We start from the raw sequence: 23,493 nt of genomic DNA on the forward strand, positions 1-23,493 counted from the left end.
TCAATGTTCTAATGTCCTTTTTAGTTATTGCAGAGGTGGATGGGGATAGTGAAGGTCCGGCGTGGGGGCGGGGTGGGGCCGGGAAAGTAGAACAAAATGGAGTCCGTTGGAAAATGATGGAGCATTGCAAGACTCAACATCCTTTTTAAGTGGTTGGCAGCATGAGCTGGGAAAAGAAGAAAGCTGTCCCATTTGCCATTCCGATGCAACTTTTTTGGTGGAGGGTAACTTGTCCATCAGCATTTCAATGAAATAATTCTACCACCATTTTCCATAAAACATATTAACACAAAACAACCTATAATAGCTAGCTAATTTGTTTTTGATGGTATGGATCATGGGAGAAATGTTCATCAGGCACCAGGAGAATTTTCTGCATCACTTTGAACATCCAGTTGGACCCACCAGAAGTAGTGATATACTGTAAGAAAGGTGACTCTAGGAGCCTTCAACCTTGACCCCGGACTCCTGGCCATTATCATCTGTCATCCACTCTCATCTGATAAATCAGTCCATTTCCATTTTGAATAACATGTAGAGATGCATCAAAAGTAGCAAAGGTACAAGATGTAATATGGATGAGGGACTCCAACATACATCACTAAGAGTGGCTTGTTAATACAATCATTCATCAAACTGGTGGAGTTCTGAAGGACATACCTCAGAATAGCTCTGGAGCAAGCGATGAAGGAACCAATACAAGGGTCTAATACATCCCCACCAGTGTATCTGTTGTATATGCATTGTCATCTGTCCATGACAATTTTGGTAGGAAAAACCACAACATATGGTCTGTGAGGATAAAGTCCCATCTTCACATCAAAGACACCTCCACCATGTTTATGACACATGGTAGATTCAGAACAGATGAGTCTACTCAAGACTGGGCATCCATGAGCTACTGAAATAAAAACAGAAAGTGCTAGAAATACGCAGCAAGTCAGGCAGCATATGTGGAAAGAGAAATAGAGTTAATGTTTCAACTGAAAGACACTTTATCAGAACTGGGCAATTGAGGAAACAAATTAATTTTAAGTTGTAGAGAGGGAGAGGGGAAGGTCAAGACAAGGAGAATATGTGATAGTTTGAAGACAGGGTTCCATTGGTGATTGTGATGTTTACTGAGCCGGTTCAATCTGTTTGACAGATTAATGTGGGAAGTTAAAGAGGGAGAAAACAAAGAAGTCCAGTCTGGTTTTAACTGCCACATTACAGTCTTACTCTACTGGAGATATTCCCTCTGTTCCCACCCATCCCCCAACTTCTCTGCTGCCTAAAACTAACTTTTTTTTCCCTCTCTTTCCCAATTTCCATGAAATATCCCAGACCTGTAAACAATTTCTCCTTCCACAGATGCTGCCAGTCCTGCTGAGAGTTTCCAGTATTTTCATATTTTTATTTAAGATTTCTAACATGTACAGGTCTTTTGATTTTCATTTGCATTAGTGAAAGTGCTGTAATCTGTAATTAAGGGAGTGGTAACAATGCAAAGAAAGTAATAATAATAGGATTGTGCAAAGTCGATATGGATTTATAAAATGGGAAATCATTTTTGACAAATCTGTTGGAATTCTTATGGTTTTAACCTGCAGAATAGATAAGACCAAGCATGTTGATGGGGTATATTTGGACTTTTAGAAGGTCTTTGATTTGGTGCAAACACAACAAGAGTACATGATATTGGGGATAATATATGTACTGAGGATTGTTGCCAACCAGAATAAATAAAGAAGGAAGAGGGGGGTCATTTTCAGATTGGGAGGCTGTGACCAGTGGAATATTGCAGAGATTGATGCCAGGGCCCCAGTTGTTCATAATCTATGTCAGTGATTTGGATGAGAGGATCAAGTGTTGTATTTCCAAGTTTTCGGATGATACAAAGCCAGTGTGAGCTATGAGGAGCATGCAGAGAGACTTCAGAGACTATAGACAGGCAAAGTGAATGGTCAAGAATGTGACAGATCGAATATAAAGTGAAAAAATATGAAGTTTACTTTGGTAAGAAAAAAATAGGAAGCCCAAATATTTTCTAAAAGAACATAGAACAGTACAGCACAGGAACAGGCCCATCAGCCCACACTGTTGTGCTGAACTAGTAATTAAACACCTAACTAAACTAATCCCTTCTGCCTACACAATGTCCATATCCCTCCATTCTCTGCATATTCATGTGCCTATCTAGGAGCCTTTAAAATGCCTCTATCATATTTGCCTCCACTACCACAACTGGCAGTGTACTCCAGGCACCCACCACTCTGTTCAAAAAACTTGCTCCGTACATCTCCTTTGAACTCACCCCACTAACCTTAAATGCACGCTTTCTAGTATTAGACATTTTGACCCTGGGAGAAAGGTAACGGCTGCCTTCTCTCTATGCCTCTCATAATCTTATAAACTTCTATCAGTTCTCCCCTCAGCCTCTGCCACTCCAGAGTAAACAACCCAAGTTTGTCCACCCTCTAATCCAGTCAGCATCCTGGTAAACCTCTTCTGCACCCTCTCCAAAGCCTCCACATCCTTACTGTAATAGGGTGACCAGAATTGAATGCAATACTCCAGATGTGGCCTAACAAGGGTTTTATAAAGCTGCAACATAACTTCCTGACTCTTGAACTCAGTGCCTTGACTAATAAAGGCAAGCATGCCATACATCTTCTTTACCACCCTATCAACCTGTGGAACCACTTTCAGGGAGCTATGGACTTAGGCTCCAAGATCCCTCTGTACATCAACACTGTTAAGGGTCCTACAATTAACTATGTACTGTCACTTTACATTTGATCTCCCAAAGTACAACACCTCACATGGCTGGATTAAACTCCATCTGCCATATCTGCAACTGATCTATATCCTGTTGTATCCTTTGGAAATGATCTACACTATCCACATTGCCACAAATCTTTGTATCGTCTGCAAACATACCAAACCACCCATCCACGCTCTCATCCAAGTCATTCTTATATATCATAAACAGCAGAGGTCCCAGTATGGATCCCTGCAGAACACCACTAGTCACGGACCTCTAGCCAGAATAAGCCCTGTTGACCACTAACCTCTGTCTTCTATGGGCAAATAAAGTCTGAATCCAAACGGCCAAGTCACCATGGATCCCATGCATTTTAATCTTTTGGATGAGCCTACCATGAGGGACCTTGTTAAACACCTTACTAAAATCCATGTAGACGACATTCAAAGCTCTATCTTCATCAATCACCTTGGTCACTTCCTCAAAAAATTCAATCAAGTTAGTAAGACATGACTTGGCTCACCCAAAGCCATGCTGATTGTTCCTAATTAAGCCATGGTTTTCCAAATACTCATAAATCCTATCCTATCCTAAGAATAAAATCCTATAAAGATAAAATCATATCCTTAAGAATCCTCTCCAATAGCTTCCCTACCACTGATGTGAGTCTTACTGTCCTATAGTTTCCAGGATTATCCCTATTTCCCTCTTGAACTTGAACAACATTAGCTACTCGCCAGTCCTCCAGGATCTCACCTGAGGCTGGAGATGATACAAAGATCTTGGTCAAGGCCCCAGCAATCTAATCTTTTGCCTCTATGAATAACCTGGGGTATATCCCATCAGATCCTGGGGACATCCACCTTAATGTTCTTCAAGAGACCCGAGACTACCTCTTTCTTTATCTCAAAATGCCCAAGCATATTAGCATGCTCCGCACTGATCACACCATCTTCCACATCCTTCTTCTTGGTAAATACCAATGCAACTTAGGACCTCACCCACATCCTCTGCGTCCAAGCGCATGTTCCCTCCTTTATCCTTGAGTGGTCCTACCCTCTCCCTAGTTATCCTCTTGCTCTTGATGTATGTATACAATGCCTTGGGATTCCTTTTAATCCTTCTTGCCAAGGACTTTTCATGGCCCCTCCTGGCTCTCCCAATTCCCTTCTTGAGTTCTTTTCTAGCTTCTTTATAATCCTCAAGGGCCCTGTTTGATTTTAGCTTCCTAAACCTTACATGCATTTCCTTTTCCTTCTTGACTAAATTCACCACTCTCCTGTCATCCAAGGTTCCCTTACCTTGCCATACTTGTCCTTCCTTCTAACTGGAACATACCTATCCTGTACTCTGTGCAGTTGGTCTTTAAACACCCTCCATATGTCAGATGTGGACTTGCCCAAAAACTGCTGTTCCCAATTAACTCTCCCTAGCTTCTGCCTAATGCTCTCATAATTTGCCCCGCCTCATATTAATACTCTCCCACAAGGTCCATACTTATCCTTATTCATAGCTATCTTAAAGAGTTGTAATCACTGTTTCCTAAATGTTCCCCCACTGAAAGATCAGTCTCCTGACCAGGCTCATTTCCCAATACCAGGTACCATATGTCCCCTCCTCTAGTTGGACTTTCTACATACTGATTTAAGAAACCTTCCTGGATGTGCCTAACAAATTCTGCCCCATTTAAATCTCTTGCGCTATGGAGGTCCCAGTCCATATTAGGGAATATGAAGTCAGCCATGGCAACAACCCTGTTGTTTTTGCTCCTTTCCCTAATCTGCCTGCATATCTGTTCCTCAGTGTCCTGGTGGCTATTGGGGGATCTGTTGATTCCTTTTGTATGTAGAAATATAACTACCTCATTCTTGCATATATTGATTGACTTGGCCTTCTCAACTTCCTATAGTAGAGAATTCTGCAGGTTCACCAGCCTCTGAATGAAAACAATTCTCATCTCAATCCTAAATTTCTTAAGCTGGAATCTGTGAACCCCTTGTTCTAACCCACCCAGCTGGGGGAAACATCTTCCACATATTCAGTCTGCCTGGCTTTGTCCAAATGTTGTATGTTTCAATGAGGTCCCCTCACTCTTCTAAACTTGAGTGAATACAGGCCTAGTCAACCTAATTTCACCTCATACGACAGCCCTGACATGAGGAAATATTAAATAGATTCGACCAGTACTCTCTTCAGTTTGGAAGAATGAGAAGTGATCTTATTGAAATGTACAAAATCCTTGTGGGTTGACAGTGTAGATGCAAGGTGGATGTTTCCCCTGGCCAGAGTGTCTAGAAGCAGTGATCACAGTCTTTTGCAATGCCTTGCCTGACACCAGTTTTCACTGAGATTGGTTCTGTGTACCCATTGGTTAAGATCATGGCTTTCATGCTATCATGAAACAGACATGACTTGGAGACAACTTTCTGTAACAGCCATATATACGAAGAATGCCCCACATACACCAAGTCAGATAAGGGGGTCACTGACCATTGCGTTAAGATACTTTTGGAAATGGGAAGATGAGCTTCATTGTTCTGTCATGCCGTAAGATGTCAAACTTCAGAAGGGCCTGGTATCACACAGTGAAATGCATCTTTTTGTGTAGAGTATTCTGGAGGCAGCCTGCAAGTGTCACAACGCTTCTGGCGCCGACATAGCATGTCTACAACTTCCTAACCTGTATGTCTTTGGAACGTGGGAGGAAACCAGAGCACCTGGAGGAAACCCACACAGTCATGGGGAGAACGTACAAACTCCTTACAGACAGCGGCTGGAATTGAATCTGGGTCGCTGGCACTGTAATAGCATTACACTAACTGCTACATCTAACATGCCTGCCCACATATTATTGAATGTACTCCTTGATATAAAGAAGAAAGAAGGACCACTTGCACAAGATGCCGAAGTAGTTCCATTTAATCTTAGTGGGTATCCCTACCTCAGAGCTCATTGAGTGGCCCTGCTGCTTTGTACCAATCTTAAACTGCTTTATAATGAGCACCTGAAGGTTTGCAGATGGAAAGATCTGCTTGTTATTAGGACAATAACCTCTGATGAGATAAATTCAAGGTCATCAAGATAGTATATAGACAATGAAATTACATTCAGATCTGGAAATGAACTTTGTGGAAACAATAAAAGGTGTTCGGCAATGTTCAGTCTTCTGAGTGTTACCTTGTAACGTTTGCCAGAAACTGAGAATTGTGTCAGGAGCTTCAGCCTCCTGCATTTGGGAGAGAATATTTGCATCCATTATAAACTAAGTTTTTTTCCTTGAAGTTCTTGATAAATCATATAGTGCTGCTGTTGAAATATTCCCATTAAGATTGAATACAATGGTATTTATGAATACTATATTCCTAAAATGCTGCAATTCCTTAAAAAGGCACTGTATGTTAATGTGCTGCTGAAACATAGAGCCCAAATGAGACCCTTCTTGAATTAGAGCCTCATCTAGAAATAGGCTTTCTTAGGTCCAGCCAGGCACAGGGCTCATAGCAGTGAGTTTTAATTGAGTTGATCATTTGTGTCACTTCTTCCTAATCCTTGTGATTGCCATTATCCTGGTGTTTGCCCTGCTGTTTTTGCCACCTTCCCAGCTGGTCCTCACTTTATTCTAAGTCCGGAAGTAATAGCTCTATTTGTGTAATAGCTGCGTCGTGGGTTAAGTGGCAACTGACTATGCAGTACAATATCCAGGTGGTTAATGCTGTGATACAGTCAAGGGAATACCATATTGTGGAGGCCAATCATGCTTTTCATGTTTGCCAATCAGGTTTTTCAGTCATATTTTTCAGTAAACTCCCAGTGGTCATACAACGGTTCTCATTATAGCAGTACTCAGCTGCAACACCTGGATCTTTGGAAAGGAATGAGAAGCCATTCGAGTGGTTCCTGAATGATGATTTGTGGCTGCAACTGTCAGGATTTTTCAGGATTAAATTCTATCTGCCCAATTTATCAACTCATCAATATCATTTTGCAGCTGAAGATACCCTCCCCATTATCAACACCACCACCACCAATCTTTGTGCCATCTGTGAATTTACTAATCCTACCTCCTTATGGGTGGTACAGTTGCACAACTAGTATGGCTGTTGCTCACAACTCTAGTCACCTGGATTCAATTCTGACCTCCAGTGCTATCTGTGTGAAGTTTGCAGGTTCTCCCTGTGACTATGTGGGTTCCCTCCAGGTGCTCTGGTTTCCTTCCACATCCCAAAGACGTGTCAATTGGGAGGCTAATTGGCTACTGTAAATTGCCCCCAGTATGGAGGCATGTGGTAGAATCTTGGAATGTGTGGAGAATAAAATGGAATTAATGCAAGTCGGTGCTTGATGGTCAGTGTGGACATGGTGGTCTGTTTCCATGCTAGGGGACTCTATCTAGGACTCCTACATTCATATCCAGATTATTAATGTATGTAACAAACAGCAAGGGTCCCAGCACCAATCCCTGAAGAAGACCATGAATCACGTAGTTCCAACCACAGAAACAATCCTCTGTCTCTTATCAACAAGCCAAGTTCAGATTCAGTTTGCCAAAATGCATTGAATCCCTGGCTTATTACCTTTTTGACCTCACAGTTCCCCACATTAAACTCCATTTGCCAGGTTTTCACCCACTCACTCAATATATCTATATCCTGTTGCCAAGTCACAATGACCTCATCACAACATGCCCTTCCACCTATTACCATCGACAAACTTGGAAACTTTACATTTCATTCCCTCCTCCAGATCATTAATGTACATAATAAGCAATTGAGGGCTAAGAACCAATCCCTGGGGTATTCCATTAGTTACATCCTTGCAGCTTGAAAAGGACCCATTTATTCCAACTCCAGTGAGATGATCCCAGTTAACACTTGGGAAGTTGAAATCCCCTATTATATTGTTTCTATACTTTTCTGTGATTTGCCTATGCATCTGCTCCACCCTTTGAGTGTTTGGAGGTCTGTAGTATATCCCCAATAAAGCGGTCACCCCCTTTTGTTTCTAAATGACAACCATATGGCCTCATTTGAAGAACCTTTTAGGATATCCTCCCTGCTTACTACAATAATGGATTCCTTTGTTGCAATGCCACCTCCTCTTTTCCATATCACCCTGTTATACCAGAAGATCTGTACCCTGAAATATTGAGTTTTCAGTCCTGCCCATCTTTTTACCATGTCTCCATGATAGCAACAGTATCATATTTCCATCTGCTAATCAAAACCCTGGTTCATCTGCCTTATTTGTCAGACTCCTAGCATTCTCCCATGTGGCTTATCCAGTCCGTGTATGCTCTGCCTACTATATTTGGCTGTTCCTCATCCTCTACTGTGCTTTTATTCTTATCCCATTCACTTTCCAAATTAGTTTAAATCCTTCTCCACAGCACTAACAAACCACACCCCCCACAAGTATGTTAGACTTGTTCCAGTTCAGGTGCAACACATCCACCTTGTACAGACCCCATCTCCCCCAGGCACAGTCCTAGTGATTCATAAATCTAAAGCCCGCCTTCCTGCGCTGTCTCTTCAGCCACTCATTCATCTGACCTAGCCTCCTATTCCTACACTTACTTGGCACCGGAAATAATATTGTCTATCTGCACTGCACTTTGTCTGTAGCTGTGATACTTCACTCTGCATTATGTATTTTACCTTGTCCTACGTCAATGCACTGTGTAATGAATTGATCTGTATGAACGAATAAATGAACAAGCTTTCACTATACCTCGGTACATGTGACAATAAAAAACCAATTCAGTCCAAATCAATTCAGTCTTTAGAGGTCCTGCTTTATAATCTGCAATCTAGTTTCCTCACTTCAAGTTGCAGGCACTCATCCCTTTTTACTTATATTATTGCTTATTGAAGTGTAGCCTGCATAGTGTAGATATGGTTGACATGGACGAGTAGGGCTGAAAATTTTATAACTCCATGGGTCCCCATAAACCCTGGATAAGACCTTCAGTGGTGAACCTCCTTCTACAGGTGCCTTGATAGCTCTGTTCCGTTTCCAACTCATTCAGTAAGAGATAAGTATAGACATATAACCATTGGAAGTAAACTTTGAGTGCAGATGTGTCACTGAGGATGCAAGGAAGGCTCAATATTAAAGGGGCAGTCAGTAAAGTAAGCAGTGAGGCTGCAGAAGTGCTGTGGAACAGGCTGTTAAGAATTGTAGTTTAATTGTAATTGGTACTTTGCAGAGCACGTGTAATAATTAAACAGTTTGATTAACTGAAATAAGTTTGCCTGAGTAATCAAGGATCGCTTTTAGAAAACTGAGGTTGAAAGTTAAGCTGCAAGGTATTGTAACATTATTGATGTCATTGATGTAAGTTTTTGCTAGGACAAAAATTTGGACAAAAAATCAGGATTAAGTTTCCCACATGAAACTAAGAAGACTAGAAAAAGTCACAATTTGGATGGCACAACTAACGGAGCTGCTGCCTCACAGCTCCAGTGACCCAAGTTGAATCTTGACCTCTGTTGCTATCTGTCTGGGATTTACATGTACTTCCTGTGATCACATGGGCTTCCTCAGGGTTTTCTAGTACCCTCCTCCATCCCAAGGCTGTTGCCACGGTAAAATTGCCCCTCATGTGTAGATGTGTAGTGGATCTAAGGAGAGTTTATGAGAATGTGGGAAAATAAAATGGGATAAATGTAAATGGGTGCTTGATAATGGGTGCCTGGGCCTGTTTCCTTGCAGTGTGAGTGTATAGCTATATTTTCTCTGCCCAGGGCTAAACCCATCTTCAGCTGCATAGAATTTTTTTTTAGTGCTATGACAAGTAATTTCTAGATCCAGGTTATTTATCCTAATTGTATGTGGAACCCAGATGAAGAAAGTTTTATACACCTGGTAGTTGCCATTCAAATCATGCCCACTGTTTTCACTTTATAACCAACACTAAAAGAGTAAGTCGTCTTGTTTGTGCTTGTTTGTGCATATGCAGGAATTATTATAACAGACAATTACAGATGAACACTAGAGTTCAAGATGAACAAAATGCGAACATCTATTAGACTTCAAAGAATGACATCAGAAGTTGCCATTTCTGGTATGAAGCTGTGGAAGTGATGGCATTTTTCAGGAAAGTGGGTTTAATTCTAAATTCATCTGTAAATGTTCATCTGTTTACTCAAAATAACAAATTTTGTATTATTTAATACACTCTGATAATTCGGCTATTTGCAAATCCCAATAGTTTGACATCAGGCTCAACAAATGATGTTTGCCATGCTCCCCTTCTGCTCACTAGGGCCGCAGTTACCAGCTTTTCTTTCCACTCAGCAGGTTCCTGGTACCTGTGCTCCCTTTTTCACTCACCAGCGCCCCAGTTCCTGTATTCCCTTTCCACTCACCAGATCCTCAGTCCCAATGCTCCAGATGCACACAATGGGGATTCAGTGGCCGCCCTCCCTATCCACTCCTGGGGCCCCCAATTCCCCGGCTCTCTTTCCACTCATTGATATCCTAATTCCCGCACTCCCTTTAAACTTACCTGGTTCGCTGGAAAATGTACTTTAATATTGTGTAACATCTTAAAAATATTTACATAATAAGTGTGTTGGAGTAATTATAAAAATAGCATTCAGTAGTCCAGAAAATCTGCCAGTCTAGCACCACTAAGGTCCTGAGTGTGTCAAGTTATCAGAGTTTTACTGTATATTTTGTTCCTTAAGCTTTCCTGCAAACTTGTTCAAAACACTCCATTTATTTCTTTGCTTCCACTCTAAAATAAATGCATTTGACAATCCCCGGCACCTGATGTGATTTGCTTTGCAGAACAATATAAGTTGTCATGGAAACAATCAAACTCCCAGAAATTATATGATTTGATCATTTTTGTATCTGAGCAGCAGAAATACCAGTTCAGAAATATCTATTGGAAAAATCACCAGGAATCTGATTTTAGGGAATAGTATGCAAAAGTCTTGTGGCAAAGACCAAGGTTTATGTAATTGAACGGCAGAACAATCTCAGATTCACATGACCAACTGCTGCTGTTCCTTGTGTTCAGGAAATTACGTATGTGGCAATCCGTCATATGTACGGATACTGATCTTTACAACCATGGCCTCAAATGGATGGACTGAATATGTCAGTTGGAACTTAGTTTAGGACACCAAGGATGGACAAGAACAGATTGAATGTGCAGCTGCAAAGGAGGATTAGCTAGATCAGATGTGAACTGCTTTATTTAGAACACAAGTCCTTCTAGGTCAGGCACTAAACATGAGATTCAATCACGCTAGACATGAGGAATGTGCTAATCGTTTGACAGCAGAGAAAAAGATTTACAGGGAGTGAACAGAAATGTTGAAAAAAGCTTGCAAAGTAAAAAGCAATTGTTACTTTAAGCTGTAATGCAATAATGTAAGAAACGTGCATTTGCACTGATGGCATTTAGATTCCTTCAGCTTTCCCTGTAAATAAGCAAATACTTACCAAAAAAATTACCAAGTTTTCTGCTGAGCTAAAAGGTCACCCCTTCTGAATTTCCTGCATTCATCCTATATGTTAAACAAGGTAAATAAATACCGCTGTGTTTGAAAGTAAGCTTAAAGGAGCATCTCACTGGTGTGGAATCCTTAAAAATAAAACTTAAGGTAAAATCTACCTTTAGCTGCCATTGCCTCTGCCAACATAGTTATTGTTAACATTTTCATTAACCATCCAGTTATTGGTGGTGTTAACAGTAAAGTTGCGAGTCATTGGAAGCAAGACTTCTTGCTACTTTAGGGACAATTTTAACACCATGTATCTGCTGAGAACAGGCTCTGTGTGTAGAGTTAAAATGGAGGTAGTTTCCTTTATTTCACCTGTCATGACACTGAAGCTGACCGTAAGTGGTGTAACAGCCATGTTTCAGACAGTATTTGGGGCCCTCACAGTGGTGTGAGGATCTAATGAAAGTCATGGGTCAACAATGCAAATTTTGTGTATGAGTTTAATAGTTACTTGTGCAACCCACAAGCAGTCACAGATTCACCAGAAGAGGTTGCTGTTGGACAGGAGCAAACCCAAAAGAGGGGTAAAAAAATGTTTTTAATATTTTAGGAAGATCCCTGGTGGAACAGTAGTGCCCTTCTGAATCCTACAGAAAACCATGGACCTCTAAACCCTGTCTGGCATCTCTCCCTTCCAGTCTTCCTTGATATCAATCACCTCTGGATGCATTATGATTTAGCTGATGGGCAATAACCATTCCACTGAGGTTCCAGTAGCCATCTGCTGGACCTGAAATTCTATTCCTGCCCACTTACAGTGAGCAACCACCTGAATCAGGCTATAAGCCTTTGAGTAAGTTAGAATTAAGCCTGGCTGCTAAAATTGCACGGCCACATGAACTTCAAACTTGCTCTGTCATGCTCATGAGATTTTAGTGTAATCTAGGAGTGTTCCATGTGAACTAAGATGAGATAAGATATCTTTATTAGTCACAAGTACATTAAAACACACAGTGAAATGCGTCTTTTTGCATTAAGAATGTGTGGGGCAGCCCTCAAGTATCGCCACTCTTCTGGTGCCAACATAGCATGCCCACAGGTCCTAACCTGTACGTCTTTTTGGAATGTGGGAGGAAACCGGAGCACCCAGAGGAAACCCACGCAGACAGGGAGAATGTACAAACTCTTTACAGACAGCGGCGGAATCGAACCTGGGTTGCTGGCGCTGTAATAGTGTTACCCTAATTAGCATTGTTACGTTTTCCGGGACAGAAATCATTATATCCAAATCAAAATGGTCCTCAAACCAAAAGTTAAAGGTTCAAAATGTTTATATTTGAACATTACATAAGTGGCAAACACCTTTCAAAATTATTTTTATTATTTCAGAATTGTTAAATAAAATATGTCCATTTTCAATACCATGCAGTATCTATAACCAGTTCTAAATCAAGTTTATATGAATTACAGTAAACAATTTCAGGCACTAAACATTACTCATAAGCAAGATACTGGAGATGCTGGAAATCTGAAATAAAAATAAAAATACTGGAAATATTCAGCAGATCAGGCAGCATCTGTGGAAAAAGTAAAAGGTTAATGGCTGGTGATTGTTCATCAGAATTAGGCAGAGTTAGAAATGAGACAATTTTTGTTACAAAGAATGAGCGAGGCAGATACAACAAAAGGGAACCTATGTGACCGAGTGGAGACAGGTGGTAGTACCAACTGAAAGAGGGTGGTAAAGGAATGCCTGCTGTAAATTGGAAGATGAGATGCTGTTCTTTGAGCTAGAAGAAATGTGCCTGAGATCCTTATCAATTATGGTTGAAAAAAAAAGCCATATTGGAAGCCTTGGAGTAGAAGGTGACACAACAGTCACAACAGAGACAGAGAAACAGAGCGTCCTTAAAGGAAGCAAGTAGGGAGGAAGTCCAGTCCACGTAACTGTGAGAGTCTATGGGATTGTACTCAGGTCGAGGTAACTTGACTTTGAAACTTTCTGACAAAGCTCAGTGCAAGCTTGGGCAACAACACCTCATCTTCCAACATCACATTACAGCTTTCAGGAATTAACAATGAACAGCAACTTCAAAATATCAGCCACTCCAGTCGTATATCTCACATCTCTGGTATTCAATTTTTTCCCTCTCCTCTGGCATTTCAGATTTCATTCATCTGCTCCTAGTTACCCCTCTCCCGGACACACCTTTACCACCCTCTCTCAATACGCACCTTCACCAACCTTTCCGTTTTCCACTCAGCCACTGAGCCTTTTGTCCTAGCCACCCCTCCCTTTCTCTCTGCAAATTATTCTTATTTCCCAGGTCTGATAGAAGTTCATTGACCTGAAACGTTAATCCTGCTTGACATTCCATAGATGTTGCCTGGCCTGCTGAAACCTTCCAGCATTCTTTGCTTTTATTACACATTATCCACTGGCAAGGGAATAGTACAGGTTGAATCATCTGCAATGTCCTGCAGCAGTGAGGTTAAGTGCACTACTAGAATTTCCCAAACAAAGCAAGTATGACAATAATTCCCCAGTATTGACTTAGAATCATAAATTACTGTTTTTCAAATCAAATATATAAAATGATTTAACAGATCTCTAGTCATTAACATGGAAAAATGCAATAATAATTTCTATTCTATTGGCAAATATTTTGGCAGTTTGTCATGTAGGAATACCCAAGAGATTTTAGTCCATATATATATATATATATAAACAGCCTGCACTATCCCTCTATACATTCCTCTCCCAGGTGCAAATCTGAACTAATTATTAATTACATATGAGAAGAAACAAAATTTATAGTCCCAAAAATTTACTGTGTAGTGCAGTTGAGAAGAAATGTGTTGTGTGTATAGAAGGGATGCATTGCTAATGTGTGTAGCTTTCCAAGTAAATAACTGCAATCTGTATAAGTCCTGTTTAATTTCATAGATATTCTTGGGCAAGGTGAATCAATAGTTGCACCTCTTATCCTCTTAACTCTTCGAGTCGTGATAATTTTAAATAACTTTCGATGTATAAAATTGTGCACATAAATTTCCTTTAGGAGAAAGTTGCAAAAAAAGAAACACTGAATGAAGTTTTTGCTATGCATGAAGAATATGGGTGATTTAGTTAAGTTAATGTGGGATGTTTTCATTAACAATGGTCAAAGACTTGAAAGCATGATGTTGGATCCCACAGAATGCTGGATGAAGGAAAGATTTTATATATTCTGATTCCCCCACTCCATCTCATACCAAACTTCAGAATCATAAAGTAGCTCCAACAGAAAAGACTGTTCACCTTCATGATTTCTCTCTGCAAGGATAATCTAGTCAATCCCATTCCCCAGTTCTTTCTCCAATTTTTTCTCCCTCAAGTATCAATCCAGTTCTCTTTGAATGTAACGATTGAATCTTTTTCCACCACCCTTTCCTGCTGGGAGTTCCAGATCAAAATGAGTTTCATTTTGTCACTCCAAGTCTTTTGCTTTAAATCAATCGCCTCAGAAGTCAATGACAACAATTCATTTTTTTTACTCTGACTAGGTCCTTCATAATTCTGAACATCTTTATCAAGTCATTGGAGCATTTTGGCAGTCCAGTCTATGAATGTATCTGGACCCCTAAAATAATTAACATATTAAGGAAAAGCATTGGGAATCTCAGATGTCTCTGGGCATCCATCCCTGCCACCTTGCTAAAAATGGCATCTGGGCTAAATCTTAAGTCTTTTGGTGCAGGTCTGTCCTTCCAAAGTATGATTCTAAGATGTACTTCACACAGAAAAAGGTTGGGTTAACCAAATAGGGGATGAATCTCATCAAGCCTGCCAAAAGCTCCCTCAAAATACATAACTTGTAGCACCAGTAAATAAATAAATGTTTATTTCAGAGCTCCATAATTAGTATTTGAAACCTCCCCCTGCCTTCTACTTTTAACAATTGATGAATAATTCTGGGAAATAATGTTAATAGAGTGCATCAATTTGGAAATTATGGTAGAATTGTAATGAAATTATGTTATGCCAGTTTAACTGTATTAAAGCTGTTGAATGTTTAGGATAAAAGATCTCAACATCCCTCCCCCTCCACCCTGAAAAACTGGTAGCCTAAAAAAATTGGCACAAATTGGCAGAAAATTTCACTGGATTTCTTGACCACCGCTACCCCTCTTTGGGAACAAACAAAGCAGTGAAGAGACCAAAATCTTTCCCAATAAAGTTATATTGCTTTACTGATAACACTGGTGGCATATTGAAAGGAAGTCTTGCACATGCTATGCAGGCTGAGTACATGTTCGGATCCTTAATTTGTCCAATGAGTTGGTGTAACACTAAAACAATGAATAGCAAACTTATTAATGCAGCATTTTTTGAGTTTGGTCCCAGGCATATAATGCCTGTTCAAACTACAGTACAGTGGTTTCTATGTTAAAACAAAATATTGGTTCATTCGTATCTTTAGCATCATTAGCACCACACTTCTGTAGTCATATTCTTAGCCTGTTACAGTTGGTTAATGTATCCATGCCAATGGCACTCTAGGTGTATCAGTTTCCTCCAATATTGTACAGTGTATGAACATTCCTTCACACATCTGCACACATTGATTTTTTTGTTTCTTCTATTCTTAACATTAACAAAGGAATTGACATAATTATGAAACAGTTTTCCTCACTTTCTCAGAAATGACAGTGAAGGGAACTTTCGACACATCAGTTCTATGCTAGTACTAGTTTTGTTTTTAACTAGAATTATTCAATTGAATCCCATTTCCTCTTTTTCCATTTACTTTTATATCCTTCTTTTTTAATTAGGTAAGCAATTATGTATCAAATATCTGTGCCTTAATAGCCACTTTTAAGAAAAATTCATGCCTTTAAAGACTCTTTTTAACACTTCATCTAACTCCTCCCCCCGCATCCCAGTTACTCCCCCTTTAATCATCTGCTGATGATCCTGAAATTATGTCCCTAATTAGTAATTCACCAAGCACCAGAAATAACCTCTGTTGTAGTGTTCCAAGAAAAGACATTGTAAGTCTTTTTCCAGAACTATAACCTTTAAATCCTATTATTGTTTTGCTTAATCTTTCATGAACATTTTATGATATATTGGCATGGACTTTTGTACTAATGTTAGCAAGTGAAAGGTTATACCTATCGCATTTATTTATCAAAACATACCCAGTGAATTAGTGTGAATTCAAAGTTTGTTCCCACAAAATTATGATTTTTCCCTCCTTAAAATTACTTTGTGTAGATTTGGCACAACTATTTTAACAAACACAGCAGATCTGTTCTCTTCTCCTCCAGCTCATTGTGAACTTTTGCTCCTCAGAAACATACCACCTGCTGCACCAGTGTCATCTTTTTTCTGTGTCACACTTGCCCATTCTGCGGACTCCCTGATTAAGTCTGTCAAGTAAACAACAATTTCTACAGAGCTGAGGGTAGTATATTGTTGTGGTTTGATGCCTACTGGACACTGAGTTGAAGGTGTACTAAAACCTTTTCATTTCTTGTGCCCAGCAGCCTGGCACTGTCATTCCACTGCACTCGGACAGATTTATGGCAGGTTCCCAAGGTGAAGGTCTACGACACTAACCTACTGAACTACCCAATTTCTTCACAATAGTAGTTTGCTGAATAATTATAATGCTGACAGTCAATGAGGAATACTGAAACTTTTCTGATTAGTAGACGTTTGATGAATAACTAATACCAGGAGTTTGGTAAGTAAATAAAACACTGACAAAATGAGTAACTTTCCTCTGATCAGGCCACACAAGGTTCAGTAACGTTGAAGTTTTGCAGAAAAAACTAATGCTGATGATTTTGTTGTGATTCCATTGTATCTTTTGATTCTTCTTTCCTTTCACTCTGCTTACTGCTGGTGTTCTAAAGTCTAGTGCTGTTGGATAATAATTCTTGAGTTGCTTAATTCTTTCTGGTTTAAAACATCAGTATTCTGGGCAGATTCACACTACCGTGCTGACAGAAGGGTCTGAGAGGTTCAGTTGCCCACTTATATCAGTAGGGTGGTATTGCTGAAAAATAAGAAAGAGAGAGGAATTAGAGCCAGTCTTCCACAGAAGAATCAGCTTGTCCTTTATCCTGGATGTCTACTCGTCATTGCTCAATAATTTAGGTAATAAGCAACTCTACTACACATATACTGAATTTGTCAAGATATATTAACTTTTAAGATGTCTATATTGGACGAAAATGGGAATTTCAGATGAGAAGTTAAATTAGCATTCAGGTGGGCTAACGAATGGAGAGATGGGAGTTAGGCACCAGTCGGGCACTATATTGGCAATGCTGGCTTGGTGCCTGCTAAACAGGAGAGTTGCAAAACTAGAACCATGTCCAAATTCAGGCCTTGTTAGTACTTGGTGAACTGTGGGCGTCAATCGGGGAGGCTGCTGCAGGTAAAAGATTTATTTGGGAGAAAAATTGTTCAGCTACCCCAGCTAACCAGCCAGCAGGCTAGACTTTGGGGGAGAGAAGCAGGTGCTCCTTCTCATCCCACCACAAATCTTACCTCTGGGGAGAAGCCTCCAGCAGTCCCTTCGAGGATTGCTGATTAGGTGTCTCACAACCTGGGGAAACAAGCTTGTCATCAGCCATTCATGTTTATGTTCATTTCTCATCAAAAGTTGCAATGGTTTTACATTCCTTTAAAAGCTTCCTGAAGAGACAACCCTCAATGTTTAATTCTATATTTTGATCCAACTATATCTATACCATGGAAAACTGTATAGGGCCAGCATTTTCTTCACTAACTGCACAAAGCTAATCAAGTATATTGTCTGATATTTTTGACGTTTGGATATTTCATGGTCAAAGGCTGGAGAAATCATGGTTGAAGGTGAGAAGATGGGGTCACAATGACGGTTCAGGTTCAATCTGCAACCTAGAGATCCTTGCAAACAGTCCCAGAGTGTGGAGCTTTTCAAGTGATGCCACAAAGCAAAAGTAATGCTAAATGACACTAACGCCAGTAAGTACTTGTACTGTCACTAAACCAGCAACTAAAAATTATTTAGTGAAGTAAATATATTGAAAAGGAGTACAGAAAATACTTTTTTCCCTGTGGAACTTTCCAGATCATATACTCCGCTCTCAGAGCCCAATGCTTACATTTTCAGTCCCAGCTCCTTTCATTAGACAAGGTATAATATATCCACAAATGTTTTTAATTTATAATTTGCAAAAAAAATAGATCATACTCATTGAAACTAGAAAAAGATGTTGATGGCTATGTTTACTCCCATTTATTAAAGGCTGAAGATTCTCTATATCATTAGTGAGGTAATAAGCCTTTACCATGGGCTGTCACCTCCCCAAATAAACAATTTCAGTTCAGTCCATCCATATTTTTCACTGCATTCATTGCAGGCATCTATATTTTACTCATTGTTAGAAATATGGCCAGTATAGATATATTTTAATACTTGAGTGTTTTGTTTCAATAATAAATCCATTTTTCTCGTCATATCATGGTGGATAAATAGTTGTGCTCACCTGCAATTAGAATACTATATCTTAATTAAAAAAACACAAATTACAAAACTGGTATTTATTACATTAAAACTTGTTTTATGATGTTTTTGACCCATAATACAATTCAATATGAGCCAGTCTAAGATTTGGTTGCCGTGTTACACAAGTAAGCACGCAATGATTTTCGTAATCTGCATGGAAATATGGACCAGAGTCTGCGGCATCAGTATTCTTTCCTTCATTAAAGCAAGAACACCTTCATTTAACACCTTTACAAATAGCACCAATTACTCATGATACAGTGAGGTCACGATTTTCCACGCAACTGTATCATACAAAATTCATCATTTAAAGAGAAAAAATTACAGAATAATCAAATTATATTTTCATGAATATGGATTTTATCAACCCTAGCTTTCTGGCCTTTGCATTTGTCCTAGACAGCCAGGCTAAGGTGTAGAAGCAATTTCTAAAGGTCCATATTCATTGTTACTTGGGTAGTCAACCTTCTAATCAAAAGAAGGAGAAGCAGGAAGAAGCATCACTGTTCAGTCTGAAAGCAAGGAGAGAATATGGTTTCTTGTCAGAACAACAGAATAAATAACTGCAATACATAATAAAGATTTTTTTTGAGGAATGCCACAGTGGCTGGGAGATGACAGCTGGCAGGCATATTGCACAATGGAGCAGAACATATGAAGAACACATGAAGTTAGCAACTTTGGAGTTTGTTGAAGATGAAATCATTCAGTGCATATCAAAGAACAGGAAAGCACATAAAATCAGGCTGACAGACAAGACAAGTCATTTTGCATTTTATTTTATTTAGAAAGTAAAATGATGTTCAATTAAAAAAAGTACATTAAAATTCTCTAAACAAGATCTGAAAGGATAATAGCACAGTGTACAATTAAGGGGAATGGGAAAGGAGTTCATCATGCAGCTTTTCTGATATGTCATCTCGACTGACTTTATGAAGATTAAAACACTGTAGAAACAAAATGATTTTAGGTGCCACTGATGAAATGATGCAAATAAAACTTGGGTTTCTAAGTAAGAAGGCAGACAGAGGAAAATGACAGAAGACAACTTGAAGCCCTACTTTTGAAATGAAAGACCCTGTTTAAGCAATGGCTTAGTTTTTAAAAAAACAAGAAAAATTCCCAACAAATGACAAGTTTCCCAAAATAAGGGCAATCGGTAAAACAGAATGCCACAATCAATCAGGACAAGGATTCCAACCTTTCAAATTAAAGGAATTAAAGGCTAATTTCAAGGGAATACCTTCAGGAAATGCAGCAGATAAATAATAGAAGCAATTAAAAAATGGATTTTTAAATTAGATTTTAAATTACTGTTGACAGTCAAGAATAACCCAACTAGGTAATGAAGAGTTTATTCACTTCACAGTTGGCTTAGGGAAGCTATAGACCAGCAGGATGGAAATATCAGCAAACCAAATCCCAGAGAAAGTGGAGGCAGGAGGTCATGTGAAGATACCGCCAGGAATATGTCCATCCAAAACCAAAACTTCTATAGATTGCCCTCTGGCACTGTTGCTCAGTTATAAGGAGAGAGCATGAATTCATGTGGCAGTATGCCAGAACTGTCTGCTATACTCCTCTTGTCAATATTAAATCCTATTCCTATTATCAAGTGGCCAGAGTAATTCTCAGATCTAAAATGTGCCAAGAGTGTTCTCAACAGTCCTTGAGAACAGAAATAGCACTGTAATGCACCAGCACCCTTGCTAGTAGAAATTTTGACTTTGGAAATTTAGCTTTTATCATGCATGTTGTTATTATTCAGGCAATTTGATTCAATGTTTCCTGTCTTCCTGGCCACGTCCTGCTGATTTTTAAAATTTATTTTATGCTGCATTCATTGGCTGTATTTCTATTGCTATTCAACTTTCATGATCAGGTTTACACAACCAATCTATAATTTTATATTTTTTTCAGTTTTTCAGATACAGCCATTGTTCCAGGGACAGTGATTTAGATATAATTTACTGGTTTTACATTCATAGAAACTTTCATAGAAAGCTATTAAAAAGGGAAACAAAGACATTAAACAAAAACTTTAGTAAAAATAAACATTATGAAAAGAACACTGCTAACTTACAATAGAACCAGAAAAAGGCTGAATAGCTAAAATGGTTTAATGATGTTATCATGTACATGGCATCAATGCTATGACATTTGGAAGTCAAGTTCACTCTTTAATGAAAAGCGGGAAATGCCTATGTTTCTCTGTAACAAGTGTGTTAATACGTTCTCGAATATCACATGTTTCAGAGCTGTGCATTTCTGCTATTTTATAGGTCTGTTGCTAATGATAGAGAAGATTCATTCTGCTCTTTCTATTGGGAAAATTTCACCCTGAAAGTATCTCTAAATCCAGATTAATTGCTGCAAGTAAAATCTAATTTGGCAGGCCAAACTCAAGCTTAATACGGCTGAGCTTGCTTTTGTGATGATGTGACCAAATTTCATTTGAGTGTACATGCAGATTTCCATTTGTGCTATATAATCTCAGTGATGGTTTAGATCACTCTTGAGAGAAAACATGTTTATTAAGGGCTCCAGCTTCTATTTTCATACTCAGTGTGAGCACTAAAACTAGCAAGAACCTTGCCCTTCTCCCCCACATATGTAATATTCTTTTTGAATGTTAATATTTATGTGTGGGACTGTAGCCAGAATCATAAATCAATTACTAAATACATGAAAAATACATCCAAAAGAGGAAGTGGCAAATGTCAAGATAAAGGACTTTAGTTGTTGAAAATGTGTGACAATTGTGTGTCTTTGTTGACCTTGCAGTAACAAGTCAAGATAAAGATGAATTTCAAGAAGAACTTGATAAAATTGATCAATAAAAAGATGAAATCTAAAAGGAAGAACAAGTGTCTGCAGAGAGAAAGACAAAGTCAAAACATCATTCATTACATCATCACAGTCAACAAATATACCAAAAAAAGGTCATGTCAGTGATTTAATTTAGAAATTTCATCCTTATCATCACCATCATCAAAAAGTAGCTGAAAGAACATGATCCTTGCAAATGGTGAAGGATGATTCTTTGGAATGATAAAGAACATGATTTGCAGGAAGTATATAAAATATTAATGCTTGGACATGGCAGAAGACATGAAGCTGAGAAATGATGAAATCCATGGATATTGGCAATGAACCTAGACTCTTGTGGCAGTTGTAAGATTTAACTGAAGGTTATTCTCATCATGAATGGATCAGCAATAAGCATAGGGAATTTTCTTTAGAACAGAGCTCAAGACCAGGGCAACTAACAATGGCAATGAGAGCAAGAACAAGTGTCAGACATAAACATTCAAGGATGTTATCAACACTTCTGGAGTTCTCCCACGTTATTCCTTTGCCCAGTGTTAAGGATGTAATGCAGCTGTTTCACATGGGCATGTGGTGATGTGGATATGTAATAGTACTGAATGAGCTTTGGGCTAATGGACTCATGGTATGGTGAAAGGAGTCCCAGATCCTCTTACCGTGTCTTTGGAAGACCTACGTCTCTTGAAGCTGGAGGTCAGTGTTGAAGTGAGCGATCTAAAAGATGCTGCTTTCTTTTTAGGGTCAGGCTCTGCGCTACCACTTTTTCTATCCTAGAACAGATATATTTGATGTTATTGACTTTTTTTCTGTTGATAGTAGCTATTTATAATCTACCTTTGTCTAATATTTGTAGTGGCAAGAAGAAATCAAGTAGATGTACACTACAGATAATTTGCTTGGCAAACCTCTGTGGCAACCTGGCCCAGGAAAGGCAGTTCCAACAAACTGACTGGTAAAGGATGAGATTAATCACTTTGAGGGTCTCACATTGTTAACTGGCAAAGGAGGGCCTAACTGTCAAGCAGCAATAATGGTAAATCAAAGGAAAAACCTCACCGCAAGCTGAGATTTGTGAAAGAGCAGTGAATCTAATGAACGTGACTCAGATCTTGAAGATGAGAATGCATGAACCTTCGTGTATGTAGTGCACTAGTCACTAATACACTAGTGTTCTTTGTATGATTTCCAAAACAATTTATAGAAATAAAATAAAATCTATAAAAATTATTTCAATCTAAAATAAACTTAAACCAAAATAAGTCATATCTAAACATTACTATCAGAATACTAGGTATCATTTTCATTAATCCATATTAGCAAATTCTATTCTTTTAAACAATCAGTGCCTCTTTCGTTGTGAAAAGCCATGAAAGATACATTATTTTGAGCCAAGACAACCAGATTCCTTCACTGAATAACTCTTGTTCCAAACTGATTCCTCCTTTGATGTCCTGAAGAGTGGAGTCCTTTTCAAAGAATGCAGAAGGATGCATTTAATAACCAGGAGTGAAGGAGCCTTTAGGCTCCAGGTCATTTATTTAAGACTGAGGTGTCAGCAGTCACTACTTCCTGTGTGGAGACCAGACTCTTCATTAACATGGATCCATTACTAGTTGAAAAATTGATTCCAACCAAAATAGAAACATAAATGAGGCCTTTCTAATCTTCAGCTTTGAACTGCGGAATCCAGAGGACAATGATGCACACCAACCTAGATAATGTCTGTCAGGTTTAGAAGCAAAGCTTGAGTCCTTTTAAATTCAGAAAGAATTGGGGAAAGAGACAAATGCTAGAAAACACATATGTGGAGTGACAGACGGTCAGGATGCTAAAAAAGACACTAGAGCATGGTGATTTTGAAAAAGGTAAATTTACAAAAGACCCTTGAGTAAATTCGGTTTCTATCACTATGTAG

At 39.0% G+C, this 23,493-nt stretch overlaps 2 protein-coding genes across 5 annotated transcripts in view; one reads left to right on the plus strand and one right to left on the minus strand.

The window, feature by feature from the left end:
- LOC127581958 (CD209 antigen-like protein D) overlaps nucleotides 1–21,654 on the plus strand; it is a 45,733-nt gene extending 24,079 nt beyond the window's left edge. Inside the window, exons 8-9 of the mRNA XM_052036753.1 lie at nucleotides 9,705–9,846; nucleotides 21,534–21,654. The gene's annotated coding sequence lies outside the window, so the exon portion shown is untranslated. The remainder of the gene's footprint in view (nucleotides 1–9,704; nucleotides 9,847–21,533) is intronic.
- LOC127581956 (glutamate receptor ionotropic, NMDA 1) overlaps nucleotides 12,551–23,493 on the minus strand; it is a 103,563-nt gene continuing 92,620 nt past the window's right edge. For 2 of the 4 annotated variants that reach the window (XM_052036752.1, XM_052036751.1), the window contains 2 exons: nucleotides 22,235–22,348; nucleotides 12,551–17,249 (listed from right to left, as the gene is read on the minus strand). In XM_052036752.1, the coding sequence (XP_051892712.1) occupies nucleotides 17,181–17,249; nucleotides 22,235–22,348 (183 nt within the window). In that variant the 3' untranslated portion in view covers nucleotides 12,551–17,180. The remainder of the gene's footprint in view (nucleotides 17,250–22,234; nucleotides 22,349–23,493) is intronic. The other 2 variants (XM_052036750.1, XM_052036748.1) reach the window with 1 other exon arrangement.

This window comes from Pristis pectinata, chromosome 23 (genome assembly GCF_009764475.1).
Source record: "Pristis pectinata isolate sPriPec2 chromosome 23, sPriPec2.1.pri, whole genome shotgun sequence".
In the NCBI taxonomy this organism is placed as follows: Eukaryota; Metazoa; Chordata; class Chondrichthyes; order Rhinopristiformes; family Pristidae; genus Pristis; species Pristis pectinata.